The 15,582-nt window shown below is 35.4% G+C and overlaps 1 protein-coding gene across 2 annotated transcripts in view; it reads right to left on the bottom strand.

Moving 5' to 3' along the window:
* Nucleotides 1–3,815: 3,815 nt before the first annotated feature.
* The window catches only part of LOC126823613 (putative ammonium transporter 1), a 28,692-nt gene continuing 16,925 nt past the window's right edge, over nt 3,816–15,582 (bottom strand). The window contains exons 6-12 of one of the 2 annotated variants that reach the window (XM_050552560.2): nt 15,020–15,247; nt 14,111–14,249; nt 12,781–12,875; nt 11,976–12,102; nt 11,264–11,371; nt 9,567–9,590; nt 3,816–5,478 (exon numbers count right to left, since the gene is read on the bottom strand). In XM_050552560.2, the coding sequence (XP_050408517.1) occupies nt 5,273–5,478; nt 9,567–9,590; nt 11,264–11,371; nt 11,976–12,102; nt 12,781–12,875; nt 14,111–14,249; nt 15,020–15,247 (927 nt within the window). In that variant the 3' untranslated portion in view covers nt 3,816–5,272. The remainder of the gene's footprint in view (nt 5,479–9,566; nt 9,591–11,263; nt 11,372–11,975; nt 12,103–12,780; nt 12,876–14,110; nt 14,250–15,019; nt 15,248–15,582) is intronic. The other variant, XM_050552561.2, reaches the window with a different exon arrangement.

Genomic DNA, 15,582 nt, shown 5'->3' with positions numbered 1-15,582 from the left:
TCCCTGTACTGGACAGCATTTAAGTTCCCTTGGACAACAACAAGAGGAGAACGTCCATGTGCACAAAAGAACCCCAAACCATGACGCTGCCGCCACCAAATCGGTCAGCTTCTCTGACGCATACTTGAGCGTAACGTTCACCTCGTCTGCGGTACACTCGGGCCCTGCCATCGGCAAATCTCAAAGTGAATCGAGATTCCTCACTAAAGACAACCGAATTCCACTGTCTTTGAGTAAATCTTATGTGCAGTTACCCTTCCACCAAACATCTCTCTACTTGTGTTTCTAAGATGACGTAATCGTATTGCTTGATCTTCCTGGAGTGATGTGACACGTGGCGCTCCCGCTCTTGGGCGGTCGGCAATAGTTCCAGTTTGAAGCACTCTCATTCTAAGATTAATTATTGTCTGGCGTGAACAATTAGAGGATCTTGCAACATGCCCATAATTTTGGTCTGTTTATGTTGAAAAACACTGTCAGCAAGCACAAAAACTAAATGTTTAAAAAACATAAATTCGTGTTTATAATATCCTAATAAACAACCCATTTGATCAGATTTTTGGCCAAACGACGACGCGTAAAAAAAATACAGCAGTAAACTTATGCCAAATCTGTATGCTTACTATAGAGACCCGTGAGCTTGTTGAACCATCTACGTTAATTCCGGTTTTAATAAAAATAAAATAATTTGTCGCTTACAAAAACATTTTTGCCTGTGTTTCAGAGGGGATTATATATGAATATATATATGCATTTAAGATTTATGGAAACCGTGTTGAAAATCGTTGGTCTTCCCCTTTAAATGTAATCAGGCACAATTATAGATTAAAAATTAATCAAAACGCAAAGTATTTCGAGCAGTACTTAAAAAGAAATAAAAAAAATAATTGTTAAGTAAATGTTATTCTCTTTGTCAGAAACTGCTGGAGACAATCTTTAAACCTGTCTCACGCGAGTGCTTCACTATTCTGCGTAACCCCTTGGGCCAATTAGTGTAGGTATTTGTGTAGGTCATTGTACGCGGTGTAAGAACTAGGTAGTTGGATGGCGTAACGGTACACCGGGGTGTCGCAAAAGCCGCATCGTAGAAAAAGTGTCAGATTTTGTCAAAATCTGGGTTACCGCAAAGGTGACGCAAATATAACCTAGTGCTATGAGATGTGACGCATGCTCTGCAGTAGTACTTGCGTCATGTGTACGTAGCTTTTGCGCTCTACACTATATTTCGGGCACTCTCCGAACGGGGTGATGCCCCATCCTTTTCAACAGTTACCTTGACGATGGCCCGCATCCTGGAAGGCCATCAACAGCAACCATTCAAGAAAACATTACCCTGGTGCATGACATGGTGATGGCTGATCGACGGTTGACCACTCGACATATGACCAGTTTTGTGGGCACCTCTCATGAGAGGGTTGGGCACATTAACGCTTACGAGTTACACTTTTAAAAATGGATGTAATTAGAAACTAAAAGGAGTGTTAATTGGGTGTAAACTTTACACCGCAGCTAACGTTTTTTAAATGTAATACCTTTCCAAGGGTAACCAACTAAAAGAACTACACCTAAAAAGACGTGTAACCGATATTCATGACTACTTAACTCCGGAATAGGTGTAATTGTGGGGTGTTTTGGATGAGCTACGTTACTCCCAATCATAGAACAGCGTTAATTTTACAGCGATTATTGGGTTGCAAAAGTGTAATCGATATTCATGAGTAGTGAACACCAGGATAGGTGTAATTGTAGCCTCTAAAGAATGATTGGGATGATCTACCCCCCTACAAGCGTTTTATTGCATTTACACCAACAGGTGTAATTATTTTAGGGAAACATTCCTCCAAGTAAGGTATCCATTTTACACCGCATTACACCGTATATTGCGTTACAAAAGTATTTGTGTACTCCAATTTGAGTGGTTTTTTTTGTAAAATATGGAGTTGACTGCACTTGTAATACAACTATAACTCATTTTAGGGTGCTTTCTCATAAGGAGTAAAGTATAGATTGTTTTAGCTTGTATATACTTGAAGACGTGTACATGTTCCAAAATATTACCAAGTACAATATCTTAATTAATAATTCTTAATTCGGGTGAGGTGCATAAAATGAGAGAGAGAGAGAGAGAGAGAGAGAGAGAAATGGGGTTTAACGTCCACTCGACACAAACTAGGTCATTTCGGGACTAACATATGGTTTAATTTTATTTCAATAATTCGCTTGCGCGTAGGGGTCTTTAGCAGTGGGAGGAAACCGGAGGACCCGGGGAAAACCCACGAGGTTGGACAGGCACCCCTACTCCTTGTCACGTACAACCGGGGATTCGAAACCACGCCAGTTGACTCAATGACAGGCCTCATGATACAGCGCGCGTGTGCTAATCATTCGGCCATCCACCCCCCCCCACCCTGCATAAAATGAATAAACCATATTATTCAGCTATGTTGTAAGGATATGTGTATTAATTTTTCATCGTGGTTTATATTCATTGTAGATTGATACAGATTGTCTAATTGCCCAACAGCAGTTGAATTTGAATCAGTCTGATGGGTATTTGTTAATTTAATGTCGTTGTAACATGAGGCGTAGTAGTCGACGGTTTATATGTAATCTGGGTCGGGCTAAACGCCCTTTACTAATTATCATAGAGACCGATAACCAATTTCAAGTTTTCTGAACTTCGAAGTCGTTGGTTTGAAAAACATATCCAACAAATCAAATTACACCCGCGTTGGTGTAATAATTAAAATGGAAGTGTAATTTACAAACCATCCTTGGGGGGTAATGGTTAATCTACACCCACGGGTGTAACATTACACGTCTGAGTGCATCAGGCAGGTTACTCTACTGGAACTGGCAACTAGTTTCCACCTGAATTGGTGTAATGTTCTACACTAGTTGGGTGTTATCGGTTTACACCACTAAAGGCTGTGAGTTACCCCTATTTAGGTGGCAACTAGTTTCCACCCGAATTGGTGTAAACTACCTTAATATTATTAACTGTGTAGTAATGACAAAAATTTTTGCAAGATCAGCTACTGACCGCGGATCAGAAACGCATCAGATGCCTGACGTCCGATGACAATCTGCGCTGTTAATTATTTTTTGGCCAGACTTCCACCTGTTTCAAAAAATGAAAAAGATACAGCCTATCGACATTTTCCTTGCAACCGTGGCTGAAGAAATTTTTCTTCCTTCCCGCATTCAAGCCTTGCAACATCGTTCGCAAAAGTGTGTTGACTTCAAAGGGGACTATGTATAAAAATAATTGGAAACAATCGACTTTGTACAGGTCTTTCACAGGTAGAACTTTTCAGCCAGCCCTCGTGTGTGCTATAAATATTACTTTCCGTATATGTTTAAGTAAAGTTTTATAATGTTACCGTTATCCATAAGCGATACCTGATTTTATTTTGTATTTTATTATTTCGTTTTCCTGCAATGCGAGATACACCGTGACTCTGTAAGGCGCCGGCTCTCTAACCAGAATGTCTCGTCAGGGTTTTCCGGCGTGATTTCCCTTTGTCAGTGGTGCAGTAAGGAGAGTCTTCTAGGATCAGCGTCTTGTCGTTCTAATGGGATGAAACATCGAAGTTCCGTGTACACGTAAACGACCCCCTGACAGATGGCACACTGTTGTATGCCTGTCATTAGTTCCTTTTGGTGTAGAAAATAAGGACTTTAAACAGCATTTCATTTCTCATGCAAAGCAGTCTTAGGGGATAAATTGTTCGCGACACTGACATCAAGGCTTCTAAATCCTTTAATTGCAAATTTTTGATAAATATAAAGATTTAATAAAACAATTAAACGAATTTGTACAAAAATAAATGAAATTTATTTCAAGCATAATGATGATGGTGGTTATATACAATAAGATAAAATATAGATAAAGAGAGAAATATACATACTCTTCTTATATTATAAATAAATAGTAATAAGCAATGGCTGATTCGCAAACGATAAAATAATAATTTTAAAAACGTGTAGAATGCTATTTACTTTGAACTGTTTAAAACAGAGATAATAAAACATATTCTTTCAATAAACAATAAATTGAAAGTTACAAGAGACAGGAGCGCATTCCGTAGCCAATGTGCTTGTGAGTGGTTAAAGGAGCTAAGTCTCTAACTCAATATTTTCCATAATATTCAAATTTAAAAACACGAATTACAATTCAATATTGATCAATTTCAATCAACATTCATGTTAAAATCTTGTCGTGAAACTATAGGATCCTAATATCCAATATTTAAGAAACAATTAACATTTTACAATCAGTACACGAGTCGTGTACCCTATGGTTTCGGGTGCCATTTTCTAATGAACAAATGGAAACATACACTACAACACAATGTTGAAGTATTAGTAATGGTTGATTGACAAACGACAAAACAATAATTTTAAAAACGTGTAGAATGCACCTGAACTTTCACGTTTTTCACAGAACACAATGGATTCAAGGTTAAAAAAAATAGATCCATACGCCCTTCAATGCATTTTACAGATAGAATGAGATTTGATTTTTTAATGGGTTAGTGTTGTGAACGATGCGCGTTTTTTGTTTACATTTTAGTTGATTTAGTGTCTTTTATTTACGTGTAGAATGCACTAAGCAGACGTAAACGACTGCTGTTTAATTTGAACTGTTTAAAACAGCGATAATAAAACATATTTATTCTTTCAATAAACAATAAATTGAAAGTTACAAGCGGCATTAGCGCATTCCGTCACCACTGTGCTTGTGAGAGGTTAAAGGAGCTAAGTCTCTAAATCAATATTTTCCATAATATTCGAAATTAAAAACAAGAATTACAATTCAATATTGATCAATTTCAATCAATATTCATGTTATTATGTTGTCGTGAAACTAGAGGATCCCAATATCCAATAGTTAAGAAACAATTAACATTTTATAATCCGTACACGAGTCGTGTACCCTATGGTTTCGAGTGTCATTTTGTAATGAATAAATGAAAACATACCCTACAACACAATGTGAAAGTAATTAGTAATGGCTGATTCACAAACGACAAAATAATAATTTTAAAAACGTGTAGAATGCACCTGAACTTTCACGTTTTTCACAGAACACAATGGATTCAAGGTTAAAAAAAAATAGATCCATACGCCCTTCAATGCATTTTACAGATAGAATGAGATTTGATTTTTTAATGGGTTAGTGTTGTGAACGATGCGCGTTTTTTGTTTACATTTTAGTTGATTTAGTGTCTTTTATTTACATGTTGTTAGTTGACTTCGTGTCTTTTATTTACATTTTAGTTGATTTAACATCTATTGAAGTTACGTGTGGAACACCGGTTGTACCATTTACGTTTCCGTTTCCTTTTCCTGATTCAGCGTCAATGGAGTTGCTGGTACTGTGTGTTTCCATGTAATTTACTTCCGGGTTTTCATATGGCCCGACATCGGTTTGTTTCACTGGCGCTCCAAGGAAGGCTTTAGCAAATCCATCACCTGAAAACACAAAATATATTGATTTTTAAATTAAAATGGTAAATGTGTTGTATGTTCTCAGCAGGGCTGGATCAACCATTCAGTAAAATTAGCACTGTTTGGGGCATCAAGGGAGGTAGGGGGCACCACCTGCTTAAGAACTTATAATGAGCTTTTCATTGTTTGACGTGTATAAAACCTCATTTTGAAAAAATACAAATTTATTTTATAATTTATTATTGTTTATAAACCGATAAGGGGGACCCAAAATCTGTTAAGTTCTTAGGGCCTCTATTGGTCTTAATCCGGCCCTGGCTCTGAGGGACAATGTAGACAAACGGCTCCATTTGCAAAAACCCGGAACTTGGTTCCTGAATTTTTCTATTTAAACATACATTATGCAAGAGCTAAATCTCATTTAACTACCCTTCACCTTACAGAAGTAAAAATGACGACATCCACAAATACAAATTGTAGGTTATCTTTAAAGATAAATAATAATAATAACAAAGTTTCTAATGTGCTTCGAGTTCACTAGATTTTTTCTCGATGTCAGTATCACAAAGGACCTTTAAAAAGGAAAGTTTTCATTTTGTTCTTAAAAACAGAAAGAGATTACTCCAGACGTATGTGTGATGGCAGCTGTATGAAAATGCACGATTTCCAGTCTCAAGTCTTACACAAGGGATCCGCAATAAGTCAAGTGTTTATGAGATGAACGTAAATTTCGGCTTGTGGTATAGGGTACTATCATGTCTTGGATGAAGGTAGGTGGTTGTGAATTCAAGAGCTTTAAAAGTTAATAATAAAATCTTCAAATCAATTCACTCTTTAACGGGTATTCAATATAATGATGATCATGTGGCAGTGATGCTGTCAAATCGTCCCTTCCCATTGAGTAACCTGGCAGCTGAGTTCTGAACTTCTTTATGAGGTTTTCTGGTAGTTGATACAGGAGAGTATTGTGGTAGTCGAGCTCAGATGTTATGAAAGCATGTACAAGTCTTTCTGTATTATCTCCGTTTAAATACTTTTGATCTTGCTGATATTATGGAGTTGGAAGAAGGATGAGGAGCAGACTGCCTGAATATGTTTTTTTTTTCAAACTGAGGTTGGAATCAATAACCGCTTCTATATTTCAATATTTTTGACCTTTGCTAATCGAATGATCTTCTTATTGTCAAAGTTAAGGGTAATATTTTCCGATAGGAATCTTATTTGTTGCTGTTTGGTACCAATCATTGAGAAACCAGTTTCTTCTGGATTTAGCTTCATGAAATGATTTATCATCCAATTGTGTATTTTTGTTCAATACAGTTTTGGACACAGTCAGGAGTTGGGATGCAAGAATGTGCATAGAATTCCAAATATAGTTAATCCAAAATCTGCCCCTATTTTTGTAATCGGCGTCATGAAGATGATGAATAGCACAGGATCCAATACAATTTCAATGCAGTTTTTGATATAGGCAAGTGTTAGGATGCAAAAATTCGCATCAAATTCCAAATATAGTTGGGTATCATCGGCAAAAAGATGGACTGTCAATCCAAAATCTGCCACTATCTCTGTAATCGACCTCGTGAAGATGGTGAATAGCACAGGACCCAATACTGAGGCCTGTGGCACACCACATACCATGTCAAGTGTCTCTGATTTTGAAGACTTTATTTTGACACATTGAGATTTTATATGCCGACTGACGTAGAATATCTAGATGATTTTCGTTAATATGTTGAATTTAGACGACTTAAAACACACCCTTCAATAATTTTGGATAGGAAACTCAGACTGCTGACAGGACGAATGTTTTATAACATCCGGACCGAGTGAGGATTTCCTCAATAATGGTTTAACAATTGCACATCGGAATTCAACAGGGAAGATTCCATCAGAAAGTGACTTGTGTAGTATCTGAGACAGAAGCGGGAGCAACAGATCGATATATTCTTTGACGAGGTATGTTGGTACTGGATCCAGTTCACAGGTCTTAGGTTTGTTTTTCATAATGATCTTCGGTAAATGGTATGAATTCGCCTAAAGTAGGTGTTGGTGGTTCTCTGGAAGAACATGTGATCATTTCTGATTGTTTTCCAGGATACCGCGTCTGATTTTGGAAAATTTATCTTGAAAGAATTCAGCGAACTTGTCAGCTAGTGTTTTCCGGCATGTAGAAGAGAGCCGTCGTTGCTCCTACACAAGACTATCAACGATTTTAAACACAGTTTTCTGATGTCTCCTATTCTGCCGTCAACTAGTGTGATGACACGTTTCGTTTCTGCTCGAAAAATCTTCCAGTGGATCGTTAGATTTGTACATCGCCATGTCCGTTCCGCCCTCCGTCCGTCTGATCTTTCTTGCATCTCTGATGGCATCATTAAACCACGGTTTCTTGCCCTTGACATTAATTTTCTTTGTGATCAGTGGTGCATGTTTTTCGAGAAATTTTACGGATTCCGTCGTATAAATTTCAATCAGGTCAGAGTGATCACTATCACAGTTAAATTTAACAAGCTCAGAATGGGCTATGTCGAATACTTTTCAGTTTACGGTAAGACATTTCCTGTCTTTTAGCAACAATGGTCACTGATTGAAGGGTCATCTATTATAGGCATAGTAAGATCTATTTCACCAGATCTTGTGATCACTGAGACTAGGGTGTGCCCACGTCGGTGTGCTGAACCAGTTATATTTTGACACAAGTCCCAAAGAATGTAAAAAATCGTTGAATTGTAAAGCAACATATTCAGAATTAAGCAGTGTAATCATGTAATAAATGAGAAGGTCTCCTTCGAAAACGGAAACTTGAGGAATCAATGGGGTTTAACGTCCACGCTTCACAAACCAGGTCATTAGAGAACTAACATATGGTTCAATTTTATTTGAATAATTCGTTTCCATTCATTGAGTCGTACAGTTAAATCAACTTACCTTGTACAGCTTACACTATAGATACATGATTGTTTTATTTTTTTTTATTTTTAGTCCAAAATAATGATATTTTCTGGTAAATTTTCTGAGTGAACATAATGTTAGCAGAAAAGATAGTATATCATATTTGTATAGAATATTATTTTTAAAGAGCATTTAGTAATACAATTGCTTGATAACGACGAGGGTGTCCCCCTTAAAACATTGGAGTTAATAAACTTAGTGAATGTTATCCATAAACAGTATGTTATTATACAGAATGTGTCTAGAATTTTATGTTACATTTATACTGAATAATAAAGATGACAGCATAAGAAGTTTTAAATAGGGAACGTCCAACTATAACAGATGGGTCATTGTCGGACTGTAGTGATGAAAAATAATTCAATATATGGATCGATTATATAGAACGAAGAGAAATAAGACAATTGCATAGGTATTATATAATATAATATTTGTCAGTCATGGTATATGAAAGGACCGCTTTCTACAGCAAAGAGCAGATAAAGAAATTACGACTTCACTACAAAACTTTAAACCTACTTAAACTCACAAGAAACGGGTTTCTAATTCAGAAAGGACAAATCAGAATGATTAATGGACAATGTTGCAGTCCACGAATAAAAACTCTACAAAATCGAATTATTTTTAATATTAAATTTTACATGTAATAGAAATGGTTAAACAGGTTCCAAATATACTTTGATCCGTGAAAATGATTTAAAGACCCTGGAAGAAATGAAAAAGGCCACAAAATGAAGTTTTTTGTACCGACTGTCACACATTCTGAAATCGAAGAATTCCACGCGAACTCACATGCGTGTATCTGGGCGCGGATTTAGTCATCTGCATGAAATGAAAAATGTAAATTTTGAAATTGGAAAAAAATCCAGACTCAGAATCCCATCAATCAAACAAGTGGCCCTTTTAGACTTTACTGTCATGTAAAAGTTAAAATGTAAATAAATTCATAAAGAAAACGCATCGGCTTCATAGTGCGAAATTTAAACAAATAAGAAACAAGGTCCTTTCATATACATCATGCATAGAACTATTTTCAGTGAGTATATAACATTTAAACAAACTTCAATCTAAATATAGAATTAATTGAACTGAAGAAAAAAACCAGTATATTATTATAACATCAATTTTCATTATTGTTAACACCCACTGATAGTTACCTAATGAAGACATGTTCTTAGCAGCTGAAAATTTATAAAATTAGTTTTACATACAAATATAATACAAAATACTATGATAGAACTATTCTAGAAAAAATAATACAAAATAATATGATACCATTATAAAAGGATAATAATTGCATATTAGTTTCATTTAATAGCGATGAAATTCGATAATGTTCTGAATTCCCCCAATTTACATATCTGAGAAAATTAAAGTGAACAGAAGAACCTTCACAATGTTTTGACTTTCCCGTTTGTCTTGTAAACTTATTGGAATTATATTAAGGGTGATTTTAATCGCACAGAACTTGTTTTTGATTAAAACTGCAGTTTTCAAAATGTGCCAAACCAAGTTTTTTAGTTTGTAATTTGTGACAAACACATTGTTTTAAACTATGTTGAAAAAATCATTAGCTGCAGTATCTCGCGATATACTGAAGACAATTCAGACCATTTTTTAACACAATTTCAAACTACCATAAACAGGTCAATAAAATTTGTCTAAAGCGTAAACCAATTTCCGCTAGATAATTTCACCATTAGACTTCATATTGGTATATTTGAAATGTGTTTCAAATATTCTTCATTAAGAATACTCAATCCCAAACATGGCTCTATCCAATACTCACATTAACATTTTTGTTCTAAAGAACGTGTTAGCAAACTGCGCCCACATTTTGCAAGAGATGGACAAACAAGAAGCTAAAAAATGTGATTTTTTGTAGAATCAGAGGCCACAATCCAGAAAGCTAAGGTCCGATCTGCACGAATATCGAAAGGAACCAAGATCTGTTAGATATAAACATCTATTTTAAGTTTCATCAAAATCGGATAAAAATCTGACTTCTAGAGGGTCCACAACTTTGGGGTTACATACTTTCCCACTAAATTCGAACTCAACCATCATTAGGGTGTAACGGTGATATTTTTCAACGTTTAGTTTTAAATCGGATAAAAATGGTGACCTCTAGAGGTTCCACAAGCTAAAAAACGTAATCCATGAAGTTGTTCCGATATGCGCGATTATCGAAAGGAACCGAGATCTTTGCGATATAAACATAAATCTAAAGCTTAATCAAAATCGGATCAAAATTGTGACCTCTAAGAGGGTCCACAACCTTGATATGTCGTATTTGCGTACGAGGAGCGGCCATTTTGTCAGGCAGTTTCTGGCAAATTTTCAAGAAATTCGAACTCAACCATCATTATGGCATAAGGTGATATAACGGTGATTTTTCGTACAATCAGGGGCCATAATCAGGAAGTTAAGTTTTGATACGCACGTGTATATCGAAAGAAACCAAGATCTTTGGGTTATAAACATACGTTTCGGGTTTCATCAAAATCGGATAAAAACTGTGACCTGTAGACTGTCCACAAACAAATGTGAAAGGACGGACGGACGTCTGGACGGACACACGGATTGACAGGGGCGACGACACACGATGGCGATATTATTATGTTAATAACAAGCATGCAAAAATGTTTATACATCGAACATAAGCGAAAGACATTTTTTTTAAAGTTATAAATATGTTTCAATCCACGGTGACCATAAACAACACGCTCACCTGTATTGTTTTCTATATAAACTATCCCTTTTTCATATGAGGAATTATAATTTAAAAAATAATAAAACATAACTTAGAATATGAAATAAAATCGGTTCGTGAATGGAAGAAATGAATACTTACCATCTTTCAATTCCACGTGTTCTAAAATCTTAGCAAGTTTCTCCTCCCATCCATGGCCATAAGCTTCTGTTGGATAAGCTGGTTCTCCGTGTTTAGGTATATCTAGACCTGTTGTAAACAATTATAATAATTTAATGGTGTATTTGTTTAGGGAATCTGTGATGTATGCCCACAGCAATGTCGGCCCAATAAGACTTAAAACATTCGATATAGTTCTATCTGAATGAAGAAACGCAACCAGTTTCTCCGTCGTTAAGTGCTGGATTTGTAACTCATAGTAATACACGCCTGACAACTTAAAGGTACACTGCTACTTTCATAATAAAAGTAATGTGATTAATTTTATTTAATACCATATTGAAAATAATTACATATTTTCCTGATATAATCAAGCGGTGTCATTCCTAGAAGAAAGCACTGTTCGCGAGCATTCGCTAACAGCTTACAATGCCAGGTTTGTTTTTGATATTAAACCCAACCGAACAGCGGCAAGCCCTTTGAAGTGCATTTAGCAATCCTAGTTTGCATATGAATTGTTCTTATTATCAATCCCGTTTAACCCCCTTTCATTTCATTTCTAATCAATCCAAAGTCCAATCTCACAAGTGTATTTTAACAGAGGCCGGATACTGGTGACAACAAAATAATCAAGGACTTCATCTATATGTATCAAATGAAGTTTACATTTACTATAAATTAATGAAAATCAAACCTTTAGCTTCCAATTCTGGTGCTACTCGTAGAAGTCCGGTAAGTTTTAAAATACCGAACATGAGTAGAGAAGTAACGGCTGTCCAGACTGCTATAGTAACCAAACCACACAGCTGCCATGCTAATGCCTGTAACAATTTATCACTGATTATTTATCAGTAACTGCATACAAAGTTATCAATAGTTACATACAAATGTATCAATAATTACCTAATAATTTATCCATAATTATACAGATGTATCAATAATTATATATAAACTATGAATAATTAAATACAAGTTATCAATAATAACACACAAATGATCAATAATAACATACAAATTACTAATAATTACATACAAATTGATCAAAAATTACATACAAATTGATCAATAATTACATCCAAATTGATCAATAATTACATTCAAATCTATCCGTAATTGCAGGTAAATAAATTTATCAATAATTACATTCAAATTTGTTTGAACTGGTATTCATTTATACACAGGCACCAACGTAATTTATCCAAATTTGACCCGACTGTTTTTCGAAATTAGCACAGTATGTCAAAAAATGGTCATGTTACTTTTTTATTTCGCCATTTTCGCTTGCAACTGACAATATCAAGAGTTAACATGCTACAAAGACGGTACAGTCATTCTTGGCCAAGAAAACTTATTTATGTTATAAACTGAACGAGAACAAGAAAGTGTTATTTCGTTTGTAATTCAGAAGATTAAAACATAACAAACGCGGATAAGTCACAAGTTGGACTTTTATAATAATGTAAACAACAATAATCAATAATATAAAGTGGTGATCTCACCATTCCGGAAGCCTGGTTCCAATTATATACAATTCCATCTGTTCGATGAAGGAAGGCTACAGCAATAACACCCCACATACCACCTCCAAAATGGACTAAAATAATATAAATATTACAACAGCATTAATTCACAGATAGAAACCGATTTTCATTTAATTTTGTATTATATAGAGAATCTCCTACGAGTCTTTTTTGATATGAAAAAAGACGAGTAGGAGATTTTATTTATCATCCAATCCTTTCTTACATGCACAAATAAATAGATATAATTCTTTGCTATAGATTTCACTGATTACATTACGGCGTAGTGATACATAATTTTTTGACAGCAATTCAACCATTGCAATGTCCTTTATATTGACCCAGTGTTTCCATCAAGGTCAATTAAATAAAAATGGTTCATTTTTAATAAAAAAAAAAGAAATTACTTTTAATAAAAAATCAACTGTTCTTTGAAAATAAAAAAACAAAGTAGTTCCTGACCAAACAAATTCCTGTAAAGCGATATCTCCTATCGCAGTAGATTATGGTATTTATCACACAAGCGATATCTACTGTAGAATGTATTATTGGGTGATAAATCATGTATCCTAACAGTCTAACTACATTTAGTTTACAATTTTATTGGGACGCTCTGGTTTTAGAATTCCATTAATTCACAACATAACGAAGCCGTGTATATCAAAGAAAATAATTACTGGTGTCAATATGGTAGGTCATAAAAAAACTGATTTTAATCACTGGTATTCTAAATAATAGGGCTACTGGGCACACCCTATCATTAGTACATCCGGGCCCACGCGCATATCTAAATATCTGTACTACATGGATTATGCAACTGCGTATAGTCATGTAAGTTAAACCCCCTTCAACTTGAATATATACTGTTCCTTTAGACTGCCTCTATAAATTTCAGATTTTTTTTATCAATCTAAATGACTTTGTATAATCACAAGAGTACAGCAAAAATTGTTCACTTATGAGAACACCTCAGACTAATGAACTTTTCTAGAAAGAGTAAGTTTCGATCCAACACTTGTATGTTATAAGGAGTAGGGTGTTCTGTCTAACCTCGTGGGTTTTCTCAGGGTCCTCCGGTTCCACTCATAGCTAAACCCCGCTACGCGACAACGAATTATTGAAATAACATTGTATCATATGTTAGACCAAAATGACCCAGTTTTCGTCGAGGGGAGGTTAAATCTCTCTCCCTCTCTCTCCTTATAATAGCTAAATAAAGGTACGCCCCATTGCTTTATATCGCTGGTCGTCATTTACCACTAATCGACGTGTTTCAATCCGATTATCTATACGCTGACTTACGACTTACCAGCTACGGCATCAAGTGGATCATCAATATATAAACTAGTGACTATCGTGTTGATTAGTTTGTAGGAGATCGCAGCAAAAAATCCAACAACACAAGCTGCCCAAGGATGGTAAACATTACATCCAGCACAGATAGCAACCTAAACAGAAAAATATAAAATTAAATGTCTTAGGAAGTAAGAGTTTGATGAATCATAATTTTAGTAAATGTACTTTAAATCCAATCTACCAAAATTATTACACAATAATAATAGCCTGAGTTCAGGAGTTCAGCTCGTAGAGTATAGAAATAGACAAGGGTCACCTCTTACTCAACGGTGTAAAGAGGGTTTAGCGAATGGGTGGTTTTCGTTGGTTGCTAAACAAAATACAAATTAATATGCATTTAAAATTTGAGACAAATTTGCAAAATCCAAATATAGGCGTTATAACGTCCTGGGCCCTTATTCACGAAAACTTAAACTAAGTTACAACCGAAATTTTAAGAAATACTGCAACTTCATTGGATATATGCAAATTGATTTTACTGGTCAGCCAATCGAATTGCAGTATTTCTTAAAATTTCGATTGTATCTTAGTTTAAGTTTTCGTGAATAAGGGCCCAGATCCTACAAATGTGGCTTTCAAGGAGTTAGTTACATGCAGTTGGAAGCGGATTCCTAGAATGATACTAAAGTACAAATAAAAACATTGTATTAGAAGGCGAGTACTGTACCTTTGTATACCACATTAGTCACTACCTACAGTTAAGAGAAGAAACAAAAACAATATTGAACTTCTTAGATAAAACGGAACTACCCGGGGTAGTGTCCCTTAATATACCACTTCGTGCACCGTTCTTGTCATAATAACAATGCATTCTTTGTAGCTACACGTAAATGACACTCAATTTTTATAAATCGTATCTTACCATTCCAGTCAAAGCACCGTTCAACGTGGTCAATAAACTCCATTTACTGGTTCCGGTAAGTCTGTTAATGATCAGAGAGACCAAGGCCGACATGGAACCAGATATAATGGTATTAACAACCGATAAACTGATCGCTTCACCATCCCCAGCGTTAGAAATAGTTAACTGGGATCCACCGTTAAACGCCAAGAAACCAAACAACAAGATGAAACCACCCAGAGCAGCCAACTGTAATGTAACATTAAAATATTTCTATCAAAAAACTAATAAAATTGTGATGTCACTACACATAAATCGTTTAATTGGGGCATTCCTGTTTACCACAAGAAGTGTTCGGCCCTATTAAAAAGGGCTGGGAGCGTAAACCTTGCAGAATTTTAAATTTCATTTGGAAAAATCTCAGTAATTGCTATTAGAGGTGCCATGGCCAATGAGAGCAGGCCAACTTAAATGTCATGCAAATCCTATCCTACTTCTTTAGTATTCACTATCACCATTACCATTAATATCGACAGGAGTAATAAAACTGCCCGTCGTGATTCATCTGTAGTATTATCCATCAT

This window comes from Patella vulgata, chromosome 6, assembly GCF_932274485.2.
Source record: "Patella vulgata chromosome 6, xgPatVulg1.2, whole genome shotgun sequence".
Lineage (NCBI taxonomy): Eukaryota > Metazoa > Mollusca > Gastropoda > Patellidae > Patella > Patella vulgata.
Note: the sequence above shows the minus strand (reverse complement) of the source record. Positions and strands in the feature narration are given on the sequence as shown.